The sequence below is a fragment of the Rhinoraja longicauda genome, chromosome 3 (genome assembly GCF_053455715.1).
Source record: "Rhinoraja longicauda isolate Sanriku21f chromosome 3, sRhiLon1.1, whole genome shotgun sequence".
Classification (NCBI taxonomy): Eukaryota; Metazoa; Chordata; class Chondrichthyes; order Rajiformes; family Arhynchobatidae; genus Rhinoraja; species Rhinoraja longicauda.
Genome location: NC_135955.1, coordinates 19,207,378 through 19,224,524, shown reverse-complemented (window position 1 = coordinate 19,224,524; position 17,147 = coordinate 19,207,378). Strand labels below are relative to the sequence as shown.

The 17,147-nt window shown below is 42.0% G+C and overlaps 1 protein-coding gene across 2 annotated transcripts in view; it reads right to left on the bottom strand.

The window, feature by feature from the left end:
- The window catches only part of cntln (centlein, centrosomal protein), a 354,488-nt gene that overhangs the window by 253,396 nt on the left and 83,945 nt on the right, over nucleotides 1-17,147 (bottom strand). For both annotated transcript variants that reach the window (XM_078396868.1, XM_078396869.1), the window contains exons 8-9: nucleotides 7,435-7,593; nucleotides 2,349-2,537 (exon numbers count right to left, since the gene is read on the bottom strand). In XM_078396868.1, coding sequence (XP_078252994.1) covers nucleotides 2,349-2,537; nucleotides 7,435-7,593 — 348 coding nt within the window. The remainder of the gene's footprint in view (nucleotides 1-2,348; nucleotides 2,538-7,434; nucleotides 7,594-17,147) is intronic.

The following is a 17,147-nucleotide window of genomic DNA, read 5'->3' as shown; positions in this document are numbered from 1 at the left end:
GTTACTCCTTGGAAATTGCTGCAGTGTCCAATTGCATTACAAAGTGCAAAAAGTTCAGTGAGGTGAACATGGAAGAAGCCCTTTAGCCCACCATGCCTGCATCGACCATGATCCCATCTGCCTGCATCTGGTCCACATCACTATTCCCTGCCATTGTTGTTTAAATGTCTCTTAAACATTGCTATCATATCGGTTTCCACCAGCTCTCCTGATAGTGCATTCCAGGCAACTGCAACTTTCAGTAACAAAAAACTTGCCTCAGAAATCTAATTTAAACTTTGCCTGTCTTACCTTACAGCTGTGCCCACCAATATTTGACATTTCCACCTTTAAAAGAAGACTATCTACCCTATCTATATCTCTCTCATAATATATATCTATCAAATTGCACTAGCTTCTAACTCTCCAGAGAAAACAATTCATGTTTGTCCAATTGTTCCGTGAAGCCAATATGCTGCAATCCATGCAACATCCTGGTAAACCTCTTCTTACCCACCCCAAAGCCTCCATATCCTTTCTTTTGTTGTAGCAATCAGAAATGCACACATTACTCAAAATGTCGCCAAAACGAAAATTTTATACAGCTGTAACATGATTTGCCAACTTTTAAACTCAATATCGTAATTGATGAAAGCAAGCATGCCATATGCCTTCTTTATTGCTCTATCAACTTGTGTTCCCACTTTCAGTGAGCTATGTGGAGAAGGTTTAATTACTCAAGCTCACAAATCCAACAGCAATGTAAAAAGTCTACTTTTTATTTTAGACAGCATGGATCTATTTTCTACAAGATTACATTGAAGCCATTGCACTCCCCACCTCATGGGGGTAGCATGAAGTTTGGCACAGGTTGCATGGTCAGCCAGACCATTTGTCTACAGAGGCATGTAGATCATCCAGGACAGATGCTATGCCTGGGCAGGACTGGGAAAAATTGGACAATAATTATAAAGATTACAGGAACCAGCAAAATGCCAAGATACAGATGAGGAATGTCAAAAAGAGGGATCAAGAACAATTAAAGTGGGTGAAAATCAGAAAGAAAGATATGATGAAGCAGAAGAGAGTCAAAGAAAAAAATGAGCAACAGGAAAACATCTAAGCAGGTGTATAGAAAATGAGATAGAGCCTTATATTGTTACCTTCATTGAAGCAAGCAACTTGCGGAACATAGGTATCAAGCAAACAAAAACTTCAGAGACCATGGGCATTACGTCTTAGCTCAATAAATCCTAAATTCACCAACCTGCTGGAAATGGTTTTATGTCTTCACCTACTGTAAATTGCCATGGTAGGCAACTAATAACCCCATCAGCTTTCTGCAGTTTTCGTTACCTTGATGGTGCCAGAGATGAAAAAATGATTTGAAATGTAGGAATGTGTTCTGTGGAGGTAGTTTCGGGCTCTAAGGTCTACAGAGGCTAACAGATTGGTAATAAAATATGATCGAAGTGTTATCCTTTAATGTTATAATTTCCCATATTGCGTGCATTTATTCATTATCTACATGTTCTTGTTCAAACATTCAGCATACACGTCTGACCATATTGCAGGTAATATGGTAAGGCTACAAATCTACTCACTCCTCTGCAAGTACATCAAAATATAAATCAAGATAGAAAACAAAAATACTTTTCAATCAGATACATTAGTCTTTCCAACATTACTTCAGTGAAGATACGTTAGCATCCCAATAGATAAAGAAAAATCCCCTTCGAAGCTGATTCGTGAAACAGCACCTTTATAGCAGCAACTGCAGAAATAAAGATATGAAGCATAACACATTCAAGATGATCTTAGGATACCAAGAAAATTGATAGATTTGGGCCTAGAAACTGATTTACTGCATTGCAATGAATTTAAAACAGCAATGTGCTTCAACGAATTGCAGTTTTTATAAGAGCCATCAACAGTGATCTTCAATTGAGGTTCACATAATAGCATTGCTTGGTCTATCTACATAATGTCATGCTGAGACAATATCCACATTTGCTGTTTTACACACTCCACGTTTTCACTGCTTCCAACATTTAACCTCGCAGCTGCAACCTCAGACCATCTCAGAGGGTGATACCATAATACTAACATCATACACAGAGCTATTTGACTGTATTGTTGTTTAAGCTGATGTTGAAATGATGAGAGGAGGATGTAAAAGAGCTCCAAGATGCTCAGAGGGACTTCCAAAGCACTCATGAAGAACACTGTTTGCAAGAGGCACATTCCTTGTGCATGGGAACTAAAAAGCCTGTCCAGGGCAAGAGCCAGGAACTTCCCAACAATGATTCCTCAACCCATTAACTTTTTATCTCTGTACATTAAGACAGTAATATAAACCGGTACCTTACCTGCTCCACACCAGTTGTCAGACGCAGTGCAGTTTGTTTAGAATCTAAAGCCTCTTGGAGCTTTTGCAGAAGTTGGCTTATTTGTTGCTCCTTTTTATATAGTTGAGCTGTCAGAGAAGAGTGTCTTTGTTGCTGTTGGGCCTCACTGGTTTTCAATGCATCGTAATGCATGTTTAGCTCGCTGTAGTTCTAACATGAAAAAGATATTCAACCAGTGCGGAAAATACACACATAGGATATTCATAAATATGGTTATATATAATTAATTCCAAGCAGGGGGATAAGGTCAACACCTCAAATGATTCAGTCTTGAAACACCATAAGTGTACACACGCACAATCAAGTCTGATGGGATGGAATCTATGTGATCACAGAGGCTTGCGCAATCTCCAAAGATCAGGAAGACTGATGCCAATTGGCAATACCCCGTTGCACTGCCACTGATTACCTTGGATAATAGATTATAGTTTGCTCCACCAAATAATGCATGTTTAGCTTTTATTGTGTCCTGCACATTGCTCTTTACAACCTCAGCAACCTCACCTGCAGGTAACATGACCTAAAGATCTGAAATTCCCTGATTTTTCTTCTTCATCCCCATTTTAAATCTCATTTTAAAACCCATCTCTTTAACCAAGCTTTTAGCCTGTTCTAATATCTCTGAATGCTACGATGTCAAATATGTCTGATAATACTCAAAAGTTCATTAGTGGTAGGAGCAGAATTAGGCCATTCTGCCCATCAGGTATACTCCACTATTCAATCGTGGGTGATCTATCTCTCCCTCCGAACCCCATTCTCCTGCCTTCTCCCCATAACCCCTAACACCCGAACTAATCAATCTATCTATCTCTGCCATAAAAGATATCCATTGACTTGGCCTCCACACCCTCTGTGACAATGAATTCCTCAGATTCACCACTCTCTAACTCCTGTGAACTTCCTTAGAATGTTTTCTTATATTGAGTGCAAGGTATTGTTGTCAATGCAATGTTTCATATTACTTGTGCCCCTGATGCACTAAAGTTCACAAGGAACAAGAGCAAGGAAATAGCAGGAGCAGGCTACAAGGCCCCTAAGCCTGCCCGACCATTTAATATGATCATGGCTGAATTATGCTGGTCCTAACTCCTCTTCTGTGTCTGTTCCTCTTAACATTGTGATTGTCGGAGCCAGTGTTGGACATGTAACTGTGATAATGTTGGAATTAAAGATTAAAGATTGTAGCATCCTCCATGAGGCACAATTCCCAAATAAGTGAAGATACAAATCCTTACAAAAGAATGTGGAAAACAGAAGATGGAAAGATTAGGTCGTAAGGTCATGAGGAATAGGAGTAGAATTAGGCCATTCGGACCATCAAGTCTGCTCCGCCATTCAATCATGGCTGATCTATCTCTCCCTCCGGAACCCCATTCTCTTGCCTTCTCCCCATAACCTCTGATACCTGTGTTAATCAAGAATCTATCTATCTCTGCCTTAAAAATATCCACTGACTTGGCCTCCACAGCCTTCTGTGGCAAAGAATTCCACAGATTCACCACCCTCTGAATAAAGAAATTTCTCCCCATCTCCTTCCTAAAAGAACGTCCGTTAATTCTGAGGCCATGACCTATCGTCCTAGACTCTCCCACTAGTGGAAACATCTTCTCCACATCCACTCTATCCAAGCCTTTCACTATTCTCTTTTAGGGTATATTTGGTTTACCTTTTCTCTATCTTTCTGGCAGTCCTTTGTTGTAAAGATAATGGAGTTGTTGACAAACCACAGCAATCACCATTGATGATTTAAGAACAGACCCTAGTCGAAGACAAGAAAAATCCCAGGGGCAAAATATATTTGGGAGGCACAAGTTCTGTGCACCTCTCAAATTATACTTTTCTATTTTCCTAAATATTAATTTACCAAAGAAATATAATTGATATTTCACTTAAAGAACACTTTTTGTTTGCATTGTGTTAAAGCAAGCTTCTATAAATTGCTGCTGTCTCACTGAAACAACCAGGGAAAACCAGGACAACAACTCCAAGTTTGTGGGTGTGCACATCTCTTTTCCAGCTTTCTTCCGCTCCTCCCCCCTCACCCGACTACAATCAGTCTGAAGAAGGGCTCCGACCCGAAATATCATCTATCCTTCTCCAAAGATGCTGCTTGAACCAGAGTTACTCGAGAACTGTGTATCCCTTTGTGTAAACCAGCATCAGCAGTTTGTTGTTTCTATCGAAACTCCACTATCCCCACTTGCCTCAAAAAGACAGCCAATATTATTGAAGATCCACATCATCCCTGGGTGTGCATACACCTATCATCAGGAGGGTTTATGAGTCTGAAAATTGTAACTACCAGGTTCAAGAATAGCTTCTTCCCAACAAGAACATTAGGTTCTTAAATACTGCACAACACTAACCTCAACTATGAACATCAGTGGACCGTTTTGATTGCACTAAGAGCTACGGGTTTTTTTGCACTAGATTTGTAATTATTAATTTATTGATTATTATTATTATTATTATTATTATTATTATTATCTGTGTATAATGCGTTAACAAGCCTGTTATGCTGCTGCATTGTTCTGTGTCGATACATATGATAAATAAACAGTCTTGACTTTTGAAGGTTCGCAGGATGAAAAGCCACTACACGTAAGATTATTTTAGACTTTAGACTTTAGAGATGCAGTGTGGAAAGGTCCTTCGGCCCACTGAGCCCTCGCCGACCAGTGCAGAATGCAAGTTTTCTTTCTCTAACAAGGTGATCGGCGCTGGTCTGCGTGGGCTCAGTGGGCCGAAGGGCCTGTTTAACACCACATGGCACACATGATGATTTCAGAAATTTCCCCAGAAACCTTGCCAGAAAATAGTGCATTCCTACACTACCTGGCTGATACCTCTGGTTGATAAGCATGACTTCAATATATTAGTTCAAACCAATTTAGAAAGTTAAAGGGGGACAAAAAATATATCTCGCTCTCCCATTGTCCTATAAAACAACTATATATTTGAAGTAAACAACAAAGGAATAAACTAGTAGGAGATATTGCCTGCAGCGCCTTCAAGGTGAGCTGCAGGAGGTGCCTCCTGGGACACAGGCAGTCGGTGGGCCAAGCTGGCCGAGGGAAATGGAGGAGGTCCTGTAGCAGCCATGGACTTACCTGAATCGGGAGCGCTCCAGTACATCCAGCATGTGGACTTTTAATTTTTAAATTACACCAAAATGTGTCAACGGGTGCAAGAATTTCACAATGCAGTGCATACGTGACAACAAAAAACCATTGCAGGCTCTGTGGGTTATGGAAGGCCAAATTTGTAAAAAACCAACTTTACCCAAATTCTCCCAAAAATCTTTTAAACAATTTTCCAGATAAGTGATGATTACAGAAATGCAAACATCTTCAGGATTATGGAACAGGGTAGCAACTAGTTACTTCAAAAGGCAGCCAGATTTCAAAACAAAAATGTTTAGGCGTGACCTCCTATCAGTAATCAAATGTGGATGTGACAAGTAAAATGGATGAAGTAGAGCCAGTGGATATTGTGTATCTGGACCTTCAGCAAGCCTTTGATAAGGTCCCACACAGCAGATTGGTGAGCAAAATTAGAGCACATGACATTGGGGGGGGGTAGGGTATTGGATAGAGAATTTGTTGGCAGACAGGAAGCAAAGAGTAGGAATAAACGGGTCCTTTTCAGAATGGCAGGCAGTGGCGGGTGGAGTGCTGCAAGGCTCGGTGCTGGGGCTGCAACTATTTACAATATATATTAATGATTTGGATGATGGAATTAGAAGTAACACTAGCAAGTTTACAGATGACACAAAGCTGGGTGGCAGTGTGAACTGCGAAAAGGATGTTAGGAGGTTGCAGGGTGACATGGACAGGTTCAGGGAGTGGGCAGATGCATGGCAGATGCAGTATAATGTGGATAAATATGAAGTTATCCACTTTGGCGGCAAAAACAAGAAAGCAGATTATTATCACAATGGTGTCAGATTTGGTAAAGGGGAAGTGCAATGAGACCTGGGTGTCCTTGTACACCAGTCACTGAAAGTAAGCGTGCAGGTACAGCAGGCAGTGAAGAAAGCTAATGGCATGTTGGCCTTTATAACGAGAGGATTTGAGTATAGGAGTAAAGGGGTCCTTCTGCAGTTGTATAGGCCCCTGGTGAGACCACATCTGGAGTACTGTGAGCAGTTTTGGTCTAATTTGAGGAAGGACGTCCTTGCTATTGAGGCAGTGCAGCGTAGGTTCACGGGGTTAATCCCCGGGATGGTGGGACCGTCATATGAGGAAAGATTGGAAAGACTGGGCTTGTACTCACTGGAGTTTAGAAGGATGAGAAGGATCTTACAGAGACATATACAATTATGGAAGGACTGGACAAGCTAGATGCAGGAAAAGTTCCCAATGTTTGGGGAGTCCAGAACCAGGGGCCACAGTCTAAGAATAAAGGGGAGGCCATTTAAAACTGAGGTGAGAAGCAACTTTTTCACCCAGAGAGTTGTGAAATTGTAGAATTCTCTGTCACAGAAGGCAGTGAAGGCCAATTCACTGGATGAATTTAAAAGAGAGTTAGATAGAGCTCTAGGGGCGAGTGGAATCAAGGGATATGGGGAGAAGGCAGGGACATGTTACTGATTGTGGATGATCAGCCATGATCACAATGAATGGAGGTGCTGGCTCGAAGGGCCAAATGGCCTCCTCCTGCACCTATTTTTTCTGTTTCTATTAAATAGATACATTGTCTTTAAGATTACAGCAGTGAGTACACAGCAGGAGGCCACTACTTTGGAAACTGACATGGCAAATCTCTTCTGCTGATATTCATTGATACTACCATAACTGGACATGGGACATTCTGGTTCTGTACCACTGTAATTAGACAGGGTAACCGTAAATAAATGTAATACAATGGAGTGCAGATGCTGCTTAAAACAAAAGAAAGACACAAAATGCTGGAATAACTCAGCAAAGTACCCTCAAAAGGTCAACATGTCTGAGTCTATGAAATTGCCATGTGGTTTCCAAATGTAAAATCCTATTTGAAACCATTAAAAATTGACTTTGCGAACAGAAATGTTTCCACGAACCTTTTGGTAAGTCTTTGTCTCTGAAGCATAAGTATCTTCCTGATTCCTCATCACCTTCTGGGTTTCAAGGCTCAGTGTCTGTAGTTGTTGAATGAGTTCAGCTTGTTGGGCTGCATGCTCAATGCTTTCTTTGTACAAACCCTGCAAGTCCAGTAACTCCTTCCTGTGTGAAGCATTTATGAACTAAATATAAATAAAGTCTATTGACAGCTTCAGAAACACAATTACTAAATTGATGGGCAATTGGGAACTCAACATTAAAAGTTTTTGACATCACCACCAGCTAGACTGATAAACAACCTTTAACAAACCAATCACTGCTAACATTTTATTATATACTAGAAACGGGTGGATCTGTTGGGTCTAAACCTTTCCTGCATTCCCCTCCCCCACTCCCCCCTTCCTCTCCCCACTCCCACCCACTCCATCCCCCCTCAACCCCATATCCACCCCCCTTATCCCCCCTCCTCCCCCCCTCAAAACTCCCCTAAACCTCTCCTGCATTGGTCTCGCATCCTCCCCTCCCCCACTTCCTCTCCCCCCACACCCACTCCATCCCCCCTCATCCCCCCCTCCGCCTCCACTCCATCCCCCCTCAACCCCCTTATCCCCCCTCCACCCCACCGCCGTTTGCACCATCACAAAGTCAAAATATTGTAAGTCGAAGCATCGTAAGTCAGGGAGCATCTGTATCAGATCAAAGGCCCCCAACTACTCAGGCGTGGACCCGTTGGGTTCCCATTGTGATGTCGAACATGGTATTACTGCAAGGTGGGGGTGAGGGGGGAGTGGGGGTTGGGGGAGGGGGGGGAGGGGAGGAAGAGGGGTTGGGGGGAGGACAGGGAAGGGGAGTGGGTGCCACTCACCTCGGCCCCGTGCCGCCAGCGCTGCAGCCGGAGCGAGCCGTGGACCCAAAGCCACTCCTGCAACGGTCTAGCACCCTCCTCTCCCCTACTCCCACCCCCACTCACCCACTCCATCCCCCTCAACCCCCCTCCTCCGCCCCCTCACCCACTCCATCCCCCTCTCCCCGCCCTCCCACTCCCTCCCCCCCACCCCCCCTCCCCACCCCCCTCCCCACTCCCCCCAACCCCTCTTCCTCCCACCCCCACCTCCCCCCTCCCCCAACCCCCACTTCCCCCTCCCCTCCCTCCAACCCCTACTCCCGCCCCACCCTCATCCTCCCCCCTTCCCCCCAACCCCTCCTCCCCCTCCCCTCAACCCCCCCCTTTCCCCTCCCCTCCCCCCACCCCCCCTCACTCACCCACCCCATCCCCCTTCAACATTAACAGTCCCAACTGCGCAAGCGAGGACCCGTTGGGTTCTGCACACGAACGGATCCGGCAGCCATCATACAAAATTATTAGATCAATGGGACCGAACTGCGCAGGCGTGGACCCGTTTGTTCTGCGCACGGGTGGATCCGGCGGCCATCTTATGTAAGTATCATATCAACGGGCCCCAACTAATCTGTAAAATAAAGCGTCACTTCTTTAAACTAAACGATTTTTTCCTTCTTTAAGCGAAACTTTAAAAAAAATCTAAATTCCTGTCACTCTGGCTGGTCCCCCTCCCCCCCCCCCCCCCCCATTGGCCGTCACTTGGGCGGGATCCCATTGTAACATCATATGCCACGCTTCAGGTTAATGAGATAATTTTTTTACTTTAAAATCTCTCTAACTTTAAAAATATGACCAATTTGAATGAAACTTGGATGAAAATGTCCCCAGGACAAAGGCGAGTAAGGTGGTCCTAAAATTATCGCGCTAACATGTGACGGGGCACAAAAATAAGGTTACATCACAAGTATAAACAAACAACCAATCAAATGAGCAAACAATCAAACGAGCAAATAATCAAACAAACAGAGAGTTTAGTAATATGTACCATGAATTAACTTCATTGGCTGAATCTTTGAAAATCATCTTTATGTGGGCAGAAACTTCCATTTTTGTACAAATCCTAGATTGTTTTGTTCAGGAACCCATTAAAATTATTTAAAAATTGACAACCTCACAAAATGTGTTCATTGTCTTACTTTCAAAGAATTGGCCACAGCTTGCCTTTTCAGAATTTTTTTTAATTTTATTTTTTTTGAAAAGCATATGTACAGATAGAAATAAAAGACAAATTTGTTACAAAGTTCTTACACAGCTTCAATTTTTAAATTTTTAAAGCGAGAAAATAAAAATAAAAAAGAAAGAAATAAAAAACTATAAACTATTGGGAAGAGAGAATAAATAAAAAAAAGTTATAACTATAAAAATTAAAGGGGGTAGATCCGGGAGACATTAACCACAGTTGTACATCCAACCCTAAACTCAAGTTTCAACTTTTAATTAAAAAAAATTATTTTAGTCCTGTGTCAAACCCATTTACTTTTCTAAAAATTCAATAAATGGAGACCATATTTTAAAAAATAAATCAGGTTTGTCAATTAAGGCAAATCTTATTTTTTCCAAATGCCATTTTTTCTCTGTCATTTCTGTAATCCACATTTTAATTGTGGGGGTTATTGGTTTTTTCCAAAATTTAAGTATTAATTTTTTCGCAGTTATTAAACTGTAATCAAGAAAATGTACCTGACTTGTTGTAAAGTTTGTAATATGTTCTGATAATCCTAATATAATTAATTTTGGATCCATATCCAATTGCTTGTCGATAACTTTAGAAACTATTTTAAAAATATCCAACCAGAAATTTTGCATTTTTATGCAAGTTACGAAAATATGAGTTAAATTAGCTTCTTAGCCTTTTCAGAAATTAACTGAGCTGACAACTGATTACAACCTCCCCTTCATCATTCGATTTCCAATGTTTTTTGCTGAGTATTTGCCATGCAAATTCAAATTTTGTCATGTCTATTATTTTATCCTATTTGTCATTGAACAGTTTTGGCCTTACATGTTTAGAATTTTACACTTCTTTGTAGGGAATCTTGCTAAAACGGCAATTTAATAACGCTGCAGCATGGAGAGCAAGCTTTATGGATCTGAATTAACATGGGATGCAACAGGGTTTCCCCATAACCGATCAGGTTGCACAACGTGGATTCAATGTTTAAAAGGTTACAGATAGAGAAGTTAGAGGGAAAGGAGGAAAGAAAGAGAAAATGAAAGGAATATGTGGAAACAGAAACTGAGTTAAAATTGGAAACGTTGAATGTACAAACAGAAAGGGGCAGAGAGAACAATAGTTATGGACTCTCACAACTGTGTCTGTTTTATTTTCCACACATCCTCAGGCACATCTGACATTTCCAACAAGATGTACATTACTCAGTCACAAGTTCCTTGCATTTCAAAATAATAATAATAAACATTTATTTTATATAGCGCTTTTCCAAGTGTTCAAAGACGCTTTACAAAAACAGTCATGGCATAAAAACAAACAGACAAACTATCCTGACGGAGAAGCGGCGAACAAATAGCGCCAGCGTCCTCTCAAGTCATGGTCCGGCAGTAGACAATAAAGAACACGAGACACACAATTACAATTTTAACACAAACAGCCATCACAGTGATTGCTCCAGGCACACCCTCACTGTGATGGAAGGCAAAGAAAAGTCTTATCTCCTCCTCATTCTTCTCCCGTGGTGCCACGAGTCGATCGAGGCTCCCGACTTTTGAAACCCCCACCGGGCGATGGAAAGTCCCAGGGCCGAGCCGAGCAGACCAATGAAGGTCCTGAGCCCCCACCGGGCGATGGAAAGTGCCGCGGCCAGGCCACGCAGGGCGATGAAGGGCCTGCGAGCGGGTCGATCACATCTCGCGCACCGGGGTGGTCGAAGCTGCTATGGCTGGAGCTCCCGAAAGCCGGTCGCCAGCCAGGGACCTGCGAACTCCAGATGTTGCGGTCTGCAGGGCCCACGGCCGAAGCCTCCGAGATGGTACGTCCAGGCCCTGCGTCCGAAGTCTTCAAGGTCGATCCCAGCTGGAGGCCGCCGACTCCACGGTGTTAGGCCGTAGCGCGAACGGAGATACGACACGATAAAGGTCGCATCTCTGTTGAGGAGGAGATTGGAAAAAAAGGTTTCCCCCACCCCCCCACCACATAAACAGAGTTAAAAATAGATCAAAACGTACATTTAAACGATGACAATAAACAAAAACAAAAAAAAGACAGAGACTGCCGGTGAGCCGCAGCTGCAGAACGCAGCCACGCCCCCCTCAAAAGACCTACTTATGCCAGGACACACAGGTCTTCTTCCATCTCCACCAATACCCATTCCCCATTCTCACTGCATCTGCAGGTTCTGAATAATTGTTTTTCTATCTCCCCTTCTTCTATCATTCAAGAACCCAAGCACTCCTTCCACGTGATACTGCAATTCACACTATTTCTAAAAATTCAGCATGTTGCATTTGATTATCATGATTTAGTCACTATAAAAACTGATGCAGTGGTTGCTTTGCAGGATGCCTCCGATCCATTCAATAGTTACCAGTCATTTTAATCCCCCATTCCATTTCTATCAGGCCCATTTGTCTTCCTATTTAATTTATTTGTTTCTATTAACACCTCTACAAACACTCCTTCTATTATCAACTTGTTTTTACCACCACTTTTAACCAATGCCACCACCACCATTTCAGTCACTCACTCTCTCCCAATATCTCAACTCTTCTTCCCTCTTTTCCTGCAACTTTAAACTTTATCACCGACGTCCCAGTTCGGGTGAAAGATTATCAACCTGAAATATTAACTGATTTGTTCTCCACTGATCCTCCTGGATTCAAACACCACATAGACATCTTTAAGGATTGAACTGTATCTGGCTCTGTGAGATAGAGACTCCACCAGCTGTATCTGTGCTGCCCCTGAAGGCCCTAGAGTAGTGGTGCTACCAGCTATTATGCCACAGACTTACTGTGTATATCAAGCATTTTCTGTTTCTATTTTAAAAACCTTTTAATTATTGACATTTAAAAAAAATTCTAGCATTTCAAGGGAGTAAAACACCACAATCATTGAAGTCAACTTTCAATATCAGAAAGATTGATCGACAGTATCAATGCTCATCGTGCCATTAAAAGGATAGACTGAAATGGACATGATTTTTTTTTTTTTAATTGAGTTTATATCATATCTACCAAAAAAAGTAAGCCAACCTCAAGCCTTTCAATGCATTTCAAAAGTAAAGAAAAAATTATAGAGGAATACCACTACTCAGACTTTGGGCATCTGCATTCAACCACACAGCTGCACCTTGCAGCATCTACCGATAACAACCAGCAAACAACATTATGTTAACAGGATATTTTGTGTGTATACCTATATATATATTTTTTAAATAATTATTTATTTATATATTTTTTAAACATCCTATGCTAGACCACAAATTTCAAAAATGTCCTTGTTCTCCATCGAACATTAAAGCACATGTTTAAGTCTCCAGTGAAAAGCATGTATGCATGGTTGCTCCACACATATTAACAGTCGTCTCTGCGCCCTCTTGGGATACAAAGACACATAACTTTTCCTTGTCTGTGAGCAACAGCATGGAAGATCAAGTATATTATTATAGGAAGGTAGCAACCAGCTGGTAAAGCAAATGGCAGACATAAATGAAAAAAAAAATCTCAAAGGTGGTGATATGCATCATAAAGGCACTAAATTAGAGAATGCTGCTAGTGTTTAGCACCAAGATTCACTTTGCTCCATCACTAACTCCTCCAAGATAATGTCAATTCTACAAGAAAAATAGAAAATGACTTGGCCTAATAAGAAAATGCCAAAGTTAATGCTAGTTTTAAAGCCTGCAGAATGGCAACAAGAAATTTGGAATCATTTGAAAACTATTTTAAATATAATTTTTCATGATCAAAATAATTGGCAAGTTGGCATGAAAGGAAGATAGAAAGGAGCTTTTTTCCAAATTTGCTTCTGGCCATCATAAAGCTCAAATAACTAAGAAACTAACAAAACTATGTAAACATGGAAGGAAATATGACCAGAGCATGTAACTGTAAGTGCATTCTGGAAATTAACTTAAAGTTTTAAAAGCTGACCAGGACACATTAAATATGGCTGTATTGCAGCAGTTTATCACCACGACTGCTGAGTATATTAAATGACTAACTGATAAGTGTTCCAAACTAGTTGTCACACGTTCCTTTCTTGTGACTACATGGACTGCTAATCACTACAATGAACATGACTGGACAGATTCCAATATGACTGTTGGCCACGCTTCCCGCCCAAATCTTATTCAGACATCCTTTCATCTTAATCTCAGATCTTTTCAAAACTGAAAATGATGGGATAGAGTCCATGATAGCAAATAGCAGACTTCCCTTTTACATGACTTTCTTCTCGTAATCATGTTTGAAACCACCAGATCAAACTTTACGAGTATTCACACGTTATACTTAAACTGCAGCTGATTGATAAATCAAAGACACCCACCAGTATCAGATTATTGTTCTTATTGCAATACCACTGAAATCATTCAACTAATCAGCAGCAACTTCATTTTGCGGCTTTCGACCACAAAGCTCTTATGTCTAATGCAAATAAAATATGATTAAAACGAAATCAGCTATGCAACAGAATCTACTAAAATGTGCCATAGGCCAAAGAGCTAGAAGCTCTCTATGGAAATAGTGGCAGGGGAAGGCACAGTTCAGGTTGCAAAGACGAAGGTTTTTCCCAGTAATAGGGCAATAATATCACTTAAGGTGATAAACACAGTGGAACATATGCAGAAGCTCTTCATGGTGTGTGAACCAGTCTTGTGGTCCTCAAATGTTCCAACTATATTTTGTTTAACAAGATTTAATAATAATAGGTTAATCAATCGCAGTAGATCCTGGATAGGTCCTGAGAAGCCAACTACACGATAGCGTATACTGTGGTCAAAAAAGAGTTTCAACTTCAGAAAAGAATAACTAACAGCAACAATTTATATACTAAAACTCTCGTTTGTTTGCTTGTTCCTGAACTACAGACAAAACGGTACACGATAGCACGACAATTTTAGGTCCACCTTACTCACTGTCGTCCTGTGGTCCCATGGAAAAAGTTTCATTGAAATCGGTGTTATATTTTTTACGTTATTCACATTTTGAAGTTTTTTAAACCGCGCATGCGCAGTTGGGGCTCCGTTGATCTGGTACTTACGTAAGATGGCCGCCGCATCCACGTGTGCGCAGAACAAACGCGTCCGCGCCTGCGTAGTTGGGGCCCATTGAGCAGGGCTCGGCTGCCTGTCTCTTGGGGACAAGAGAGCCAGGCCTGGTGCCGGGGGAAGCAGCCGAAGCCTGGGCTTGGGCATGGACATGACCAGGTAACCGCGAGTCTGAGGTGGGCCAAGGGGAAAGCCGGCAGCAGCAGCAGTGGCGGTGAGGCCGGGCGTTGGTGGAGGTGGAGTCCTGGGCCTGCCCTCGGATCCCCCGTCCCCCCCTCCTCTCCCCGGCCGGCTCAGCGCCTTCCCCACGTCGTCCAGTCCAGTGGCTCAGCAACGGTGGGAGAGCCATCTACCACTGAACATCCCCACACCGGGACGGGACAGGACTCTTTCCCCTCCATACCCGCTCCACCAAGGGTGGCGTTGCTATGGCAACTGCGGGTCGCTCCCGGGAGGGAGGGGGAGGAAGGGAAGGAGGGGAGGGAGGGAGGAGCGGGAGGGGGAGAGGGAGGTGGGGGAGGGAGGAGGGTGGATAATGGGAGGGATGGGGAAGGGGGAGGGAGGGAGGGGGGTGGGAGGTGGGAGGGGGGAGGTTGGGGGAGGAGAGGGGGAGAGGGGAGTGGGGGGAGAGAGGCGGGGGAGTGGGGGATGATGGAATGGGAGAGGAAAGGGTTCTGCACCAATGCAGGAGGCTACCCTAGGGTGGAGGGGGAGGGGGGACAGGGGGAGGAGAGGGAGAAGGGGGGAGGGAGGGGGTGCAAGGGGAGGAGGAGGAAGGAAGGGAGGAGGCAGGGGGGAGGGAGGGGGAGGGGGGAGTGGGGGGAGAGGGGAGTGGGGGAGGAGAGGGTGCTGCACCAATGCAGGAGTGGTTTGGGCCCAACGGGTCCACTTGGTCGAGTCTTTATTAATTCATACTCTTCCAGTAAGCATGAAAGGAACTAAGACTACCGAAGATTAACTGTTGATCGACCAGGATATTATATGACACAAGTTAAAAAAGGAACCTCAGATTTTTAGTCAGACAGCCAGCACTCCAATTTGTACAGTGTACTTGTTAGTCTTGCCTGGCACTGCATACAATACTGGTTGCTGCACTGACAGTTAGGATGAGGGTGAGTCCTGTTCTTTTGGTAAATTATGGATTCCATGGATGACCATTACATTCACTTTAAATTACAGTAGGCAACCACTAACCATCAAAAAACACTCCCCGTCTTCTAAATTGTGAGAATTGCAACATCGGTTAAAAAATATAAATTCCATAACTTTTAATTTCCATTACTTTCAATTGCTCACCGAATGTGAATATTCAAAAGTATGTGAAAATGGCTTAATGGAATATAAAGACAAAAGATAAATGTATATTTTACAATTTTATTGTTTTTGTACTGCAATGCATCACAAAGTCCATAGCAATTTCTGTAAAAGATGCATCTTTCTTTTTACAAGTTTTTAAATGAAAACTCAGTTTCCAGCTCCTCCAAAGTGAATGTATAATATAGCAGTATCAAATAAATATATATTCTAAAATGCTGGTATTTAAACATTGATATCCATAATTGATGAAAAGGGAAGAAAACATAAAGTTGCTTCATAGGAAACACTGAAACATGACAATATTTAAAATATATAGAAGCAAGTGTTAGCTATATGGGCCCACATTGCTATCAACTCATCAACATTGAGTGCAAATACTTCAAAATGTTTCATGTCTGATGACTAAAGATCATTGTAGTTTATTGCTTCAGGAAAAACCATAGTCTTAAAACATAAAGCATTGCTAACTAAAGATTTTACCGACACAATAATCAAATGAAGCTGGAATATTATGCAAACAAAATTTTAAACCGTCCAATTAACAATAATTATCTCTTCATTTACAATATTTCACATACATAATGATATCATGCATAGTACGAGGCACAGAAAAGTCTACCGCTTAGCTAACTTAACATACATCATTCATCAGCTTGTAGCTGATTTACTTTCTGTAGATGGCAGTACAATTAAAGTTTTACATTATGCTGCAGTCCCATGCATCCTTTTTACATCCACAGTGAACGATCTTTTAAATTTTCAAATATGTGTACATTCACACATCCATAGTTTAAATATTCTTAATAAAATATATCTGTTATAAAACTGTCCAATATTTAGTTTGATTAACCTGGACAGAGTCATCCAAGATGAAATGGAAGATGAACTTTCGTACCTTACATGACCTAAGGAAGTCAGAATGATTCACAGATAATGAAGTTTTTTTTCCCCAAGTGCAGTCACTGTCATACTTTTGGAGATTTGGCAGCCAATTTGAACACAGAATTCGCTCTCAAACAGTAATATGATAATAAAACATTTTAGCAATATTGATTAAGATTTAAAGAAGGCCAGGACAAAACTAAGACATTTTATACCAAACATGTAGGATCTAATTTTCTAAGAAATGGGTGCAGATGACATTAGGTGAATATGTGATTAATGAGGGCATTCCGAGCAGGGGAAAATGGGTAAATTAAATCCCTGCCTTTTGCTTTTGTTTACATGGAGAAGCTTGATAAATGAGACAACTGTGCTTCAACCAGGC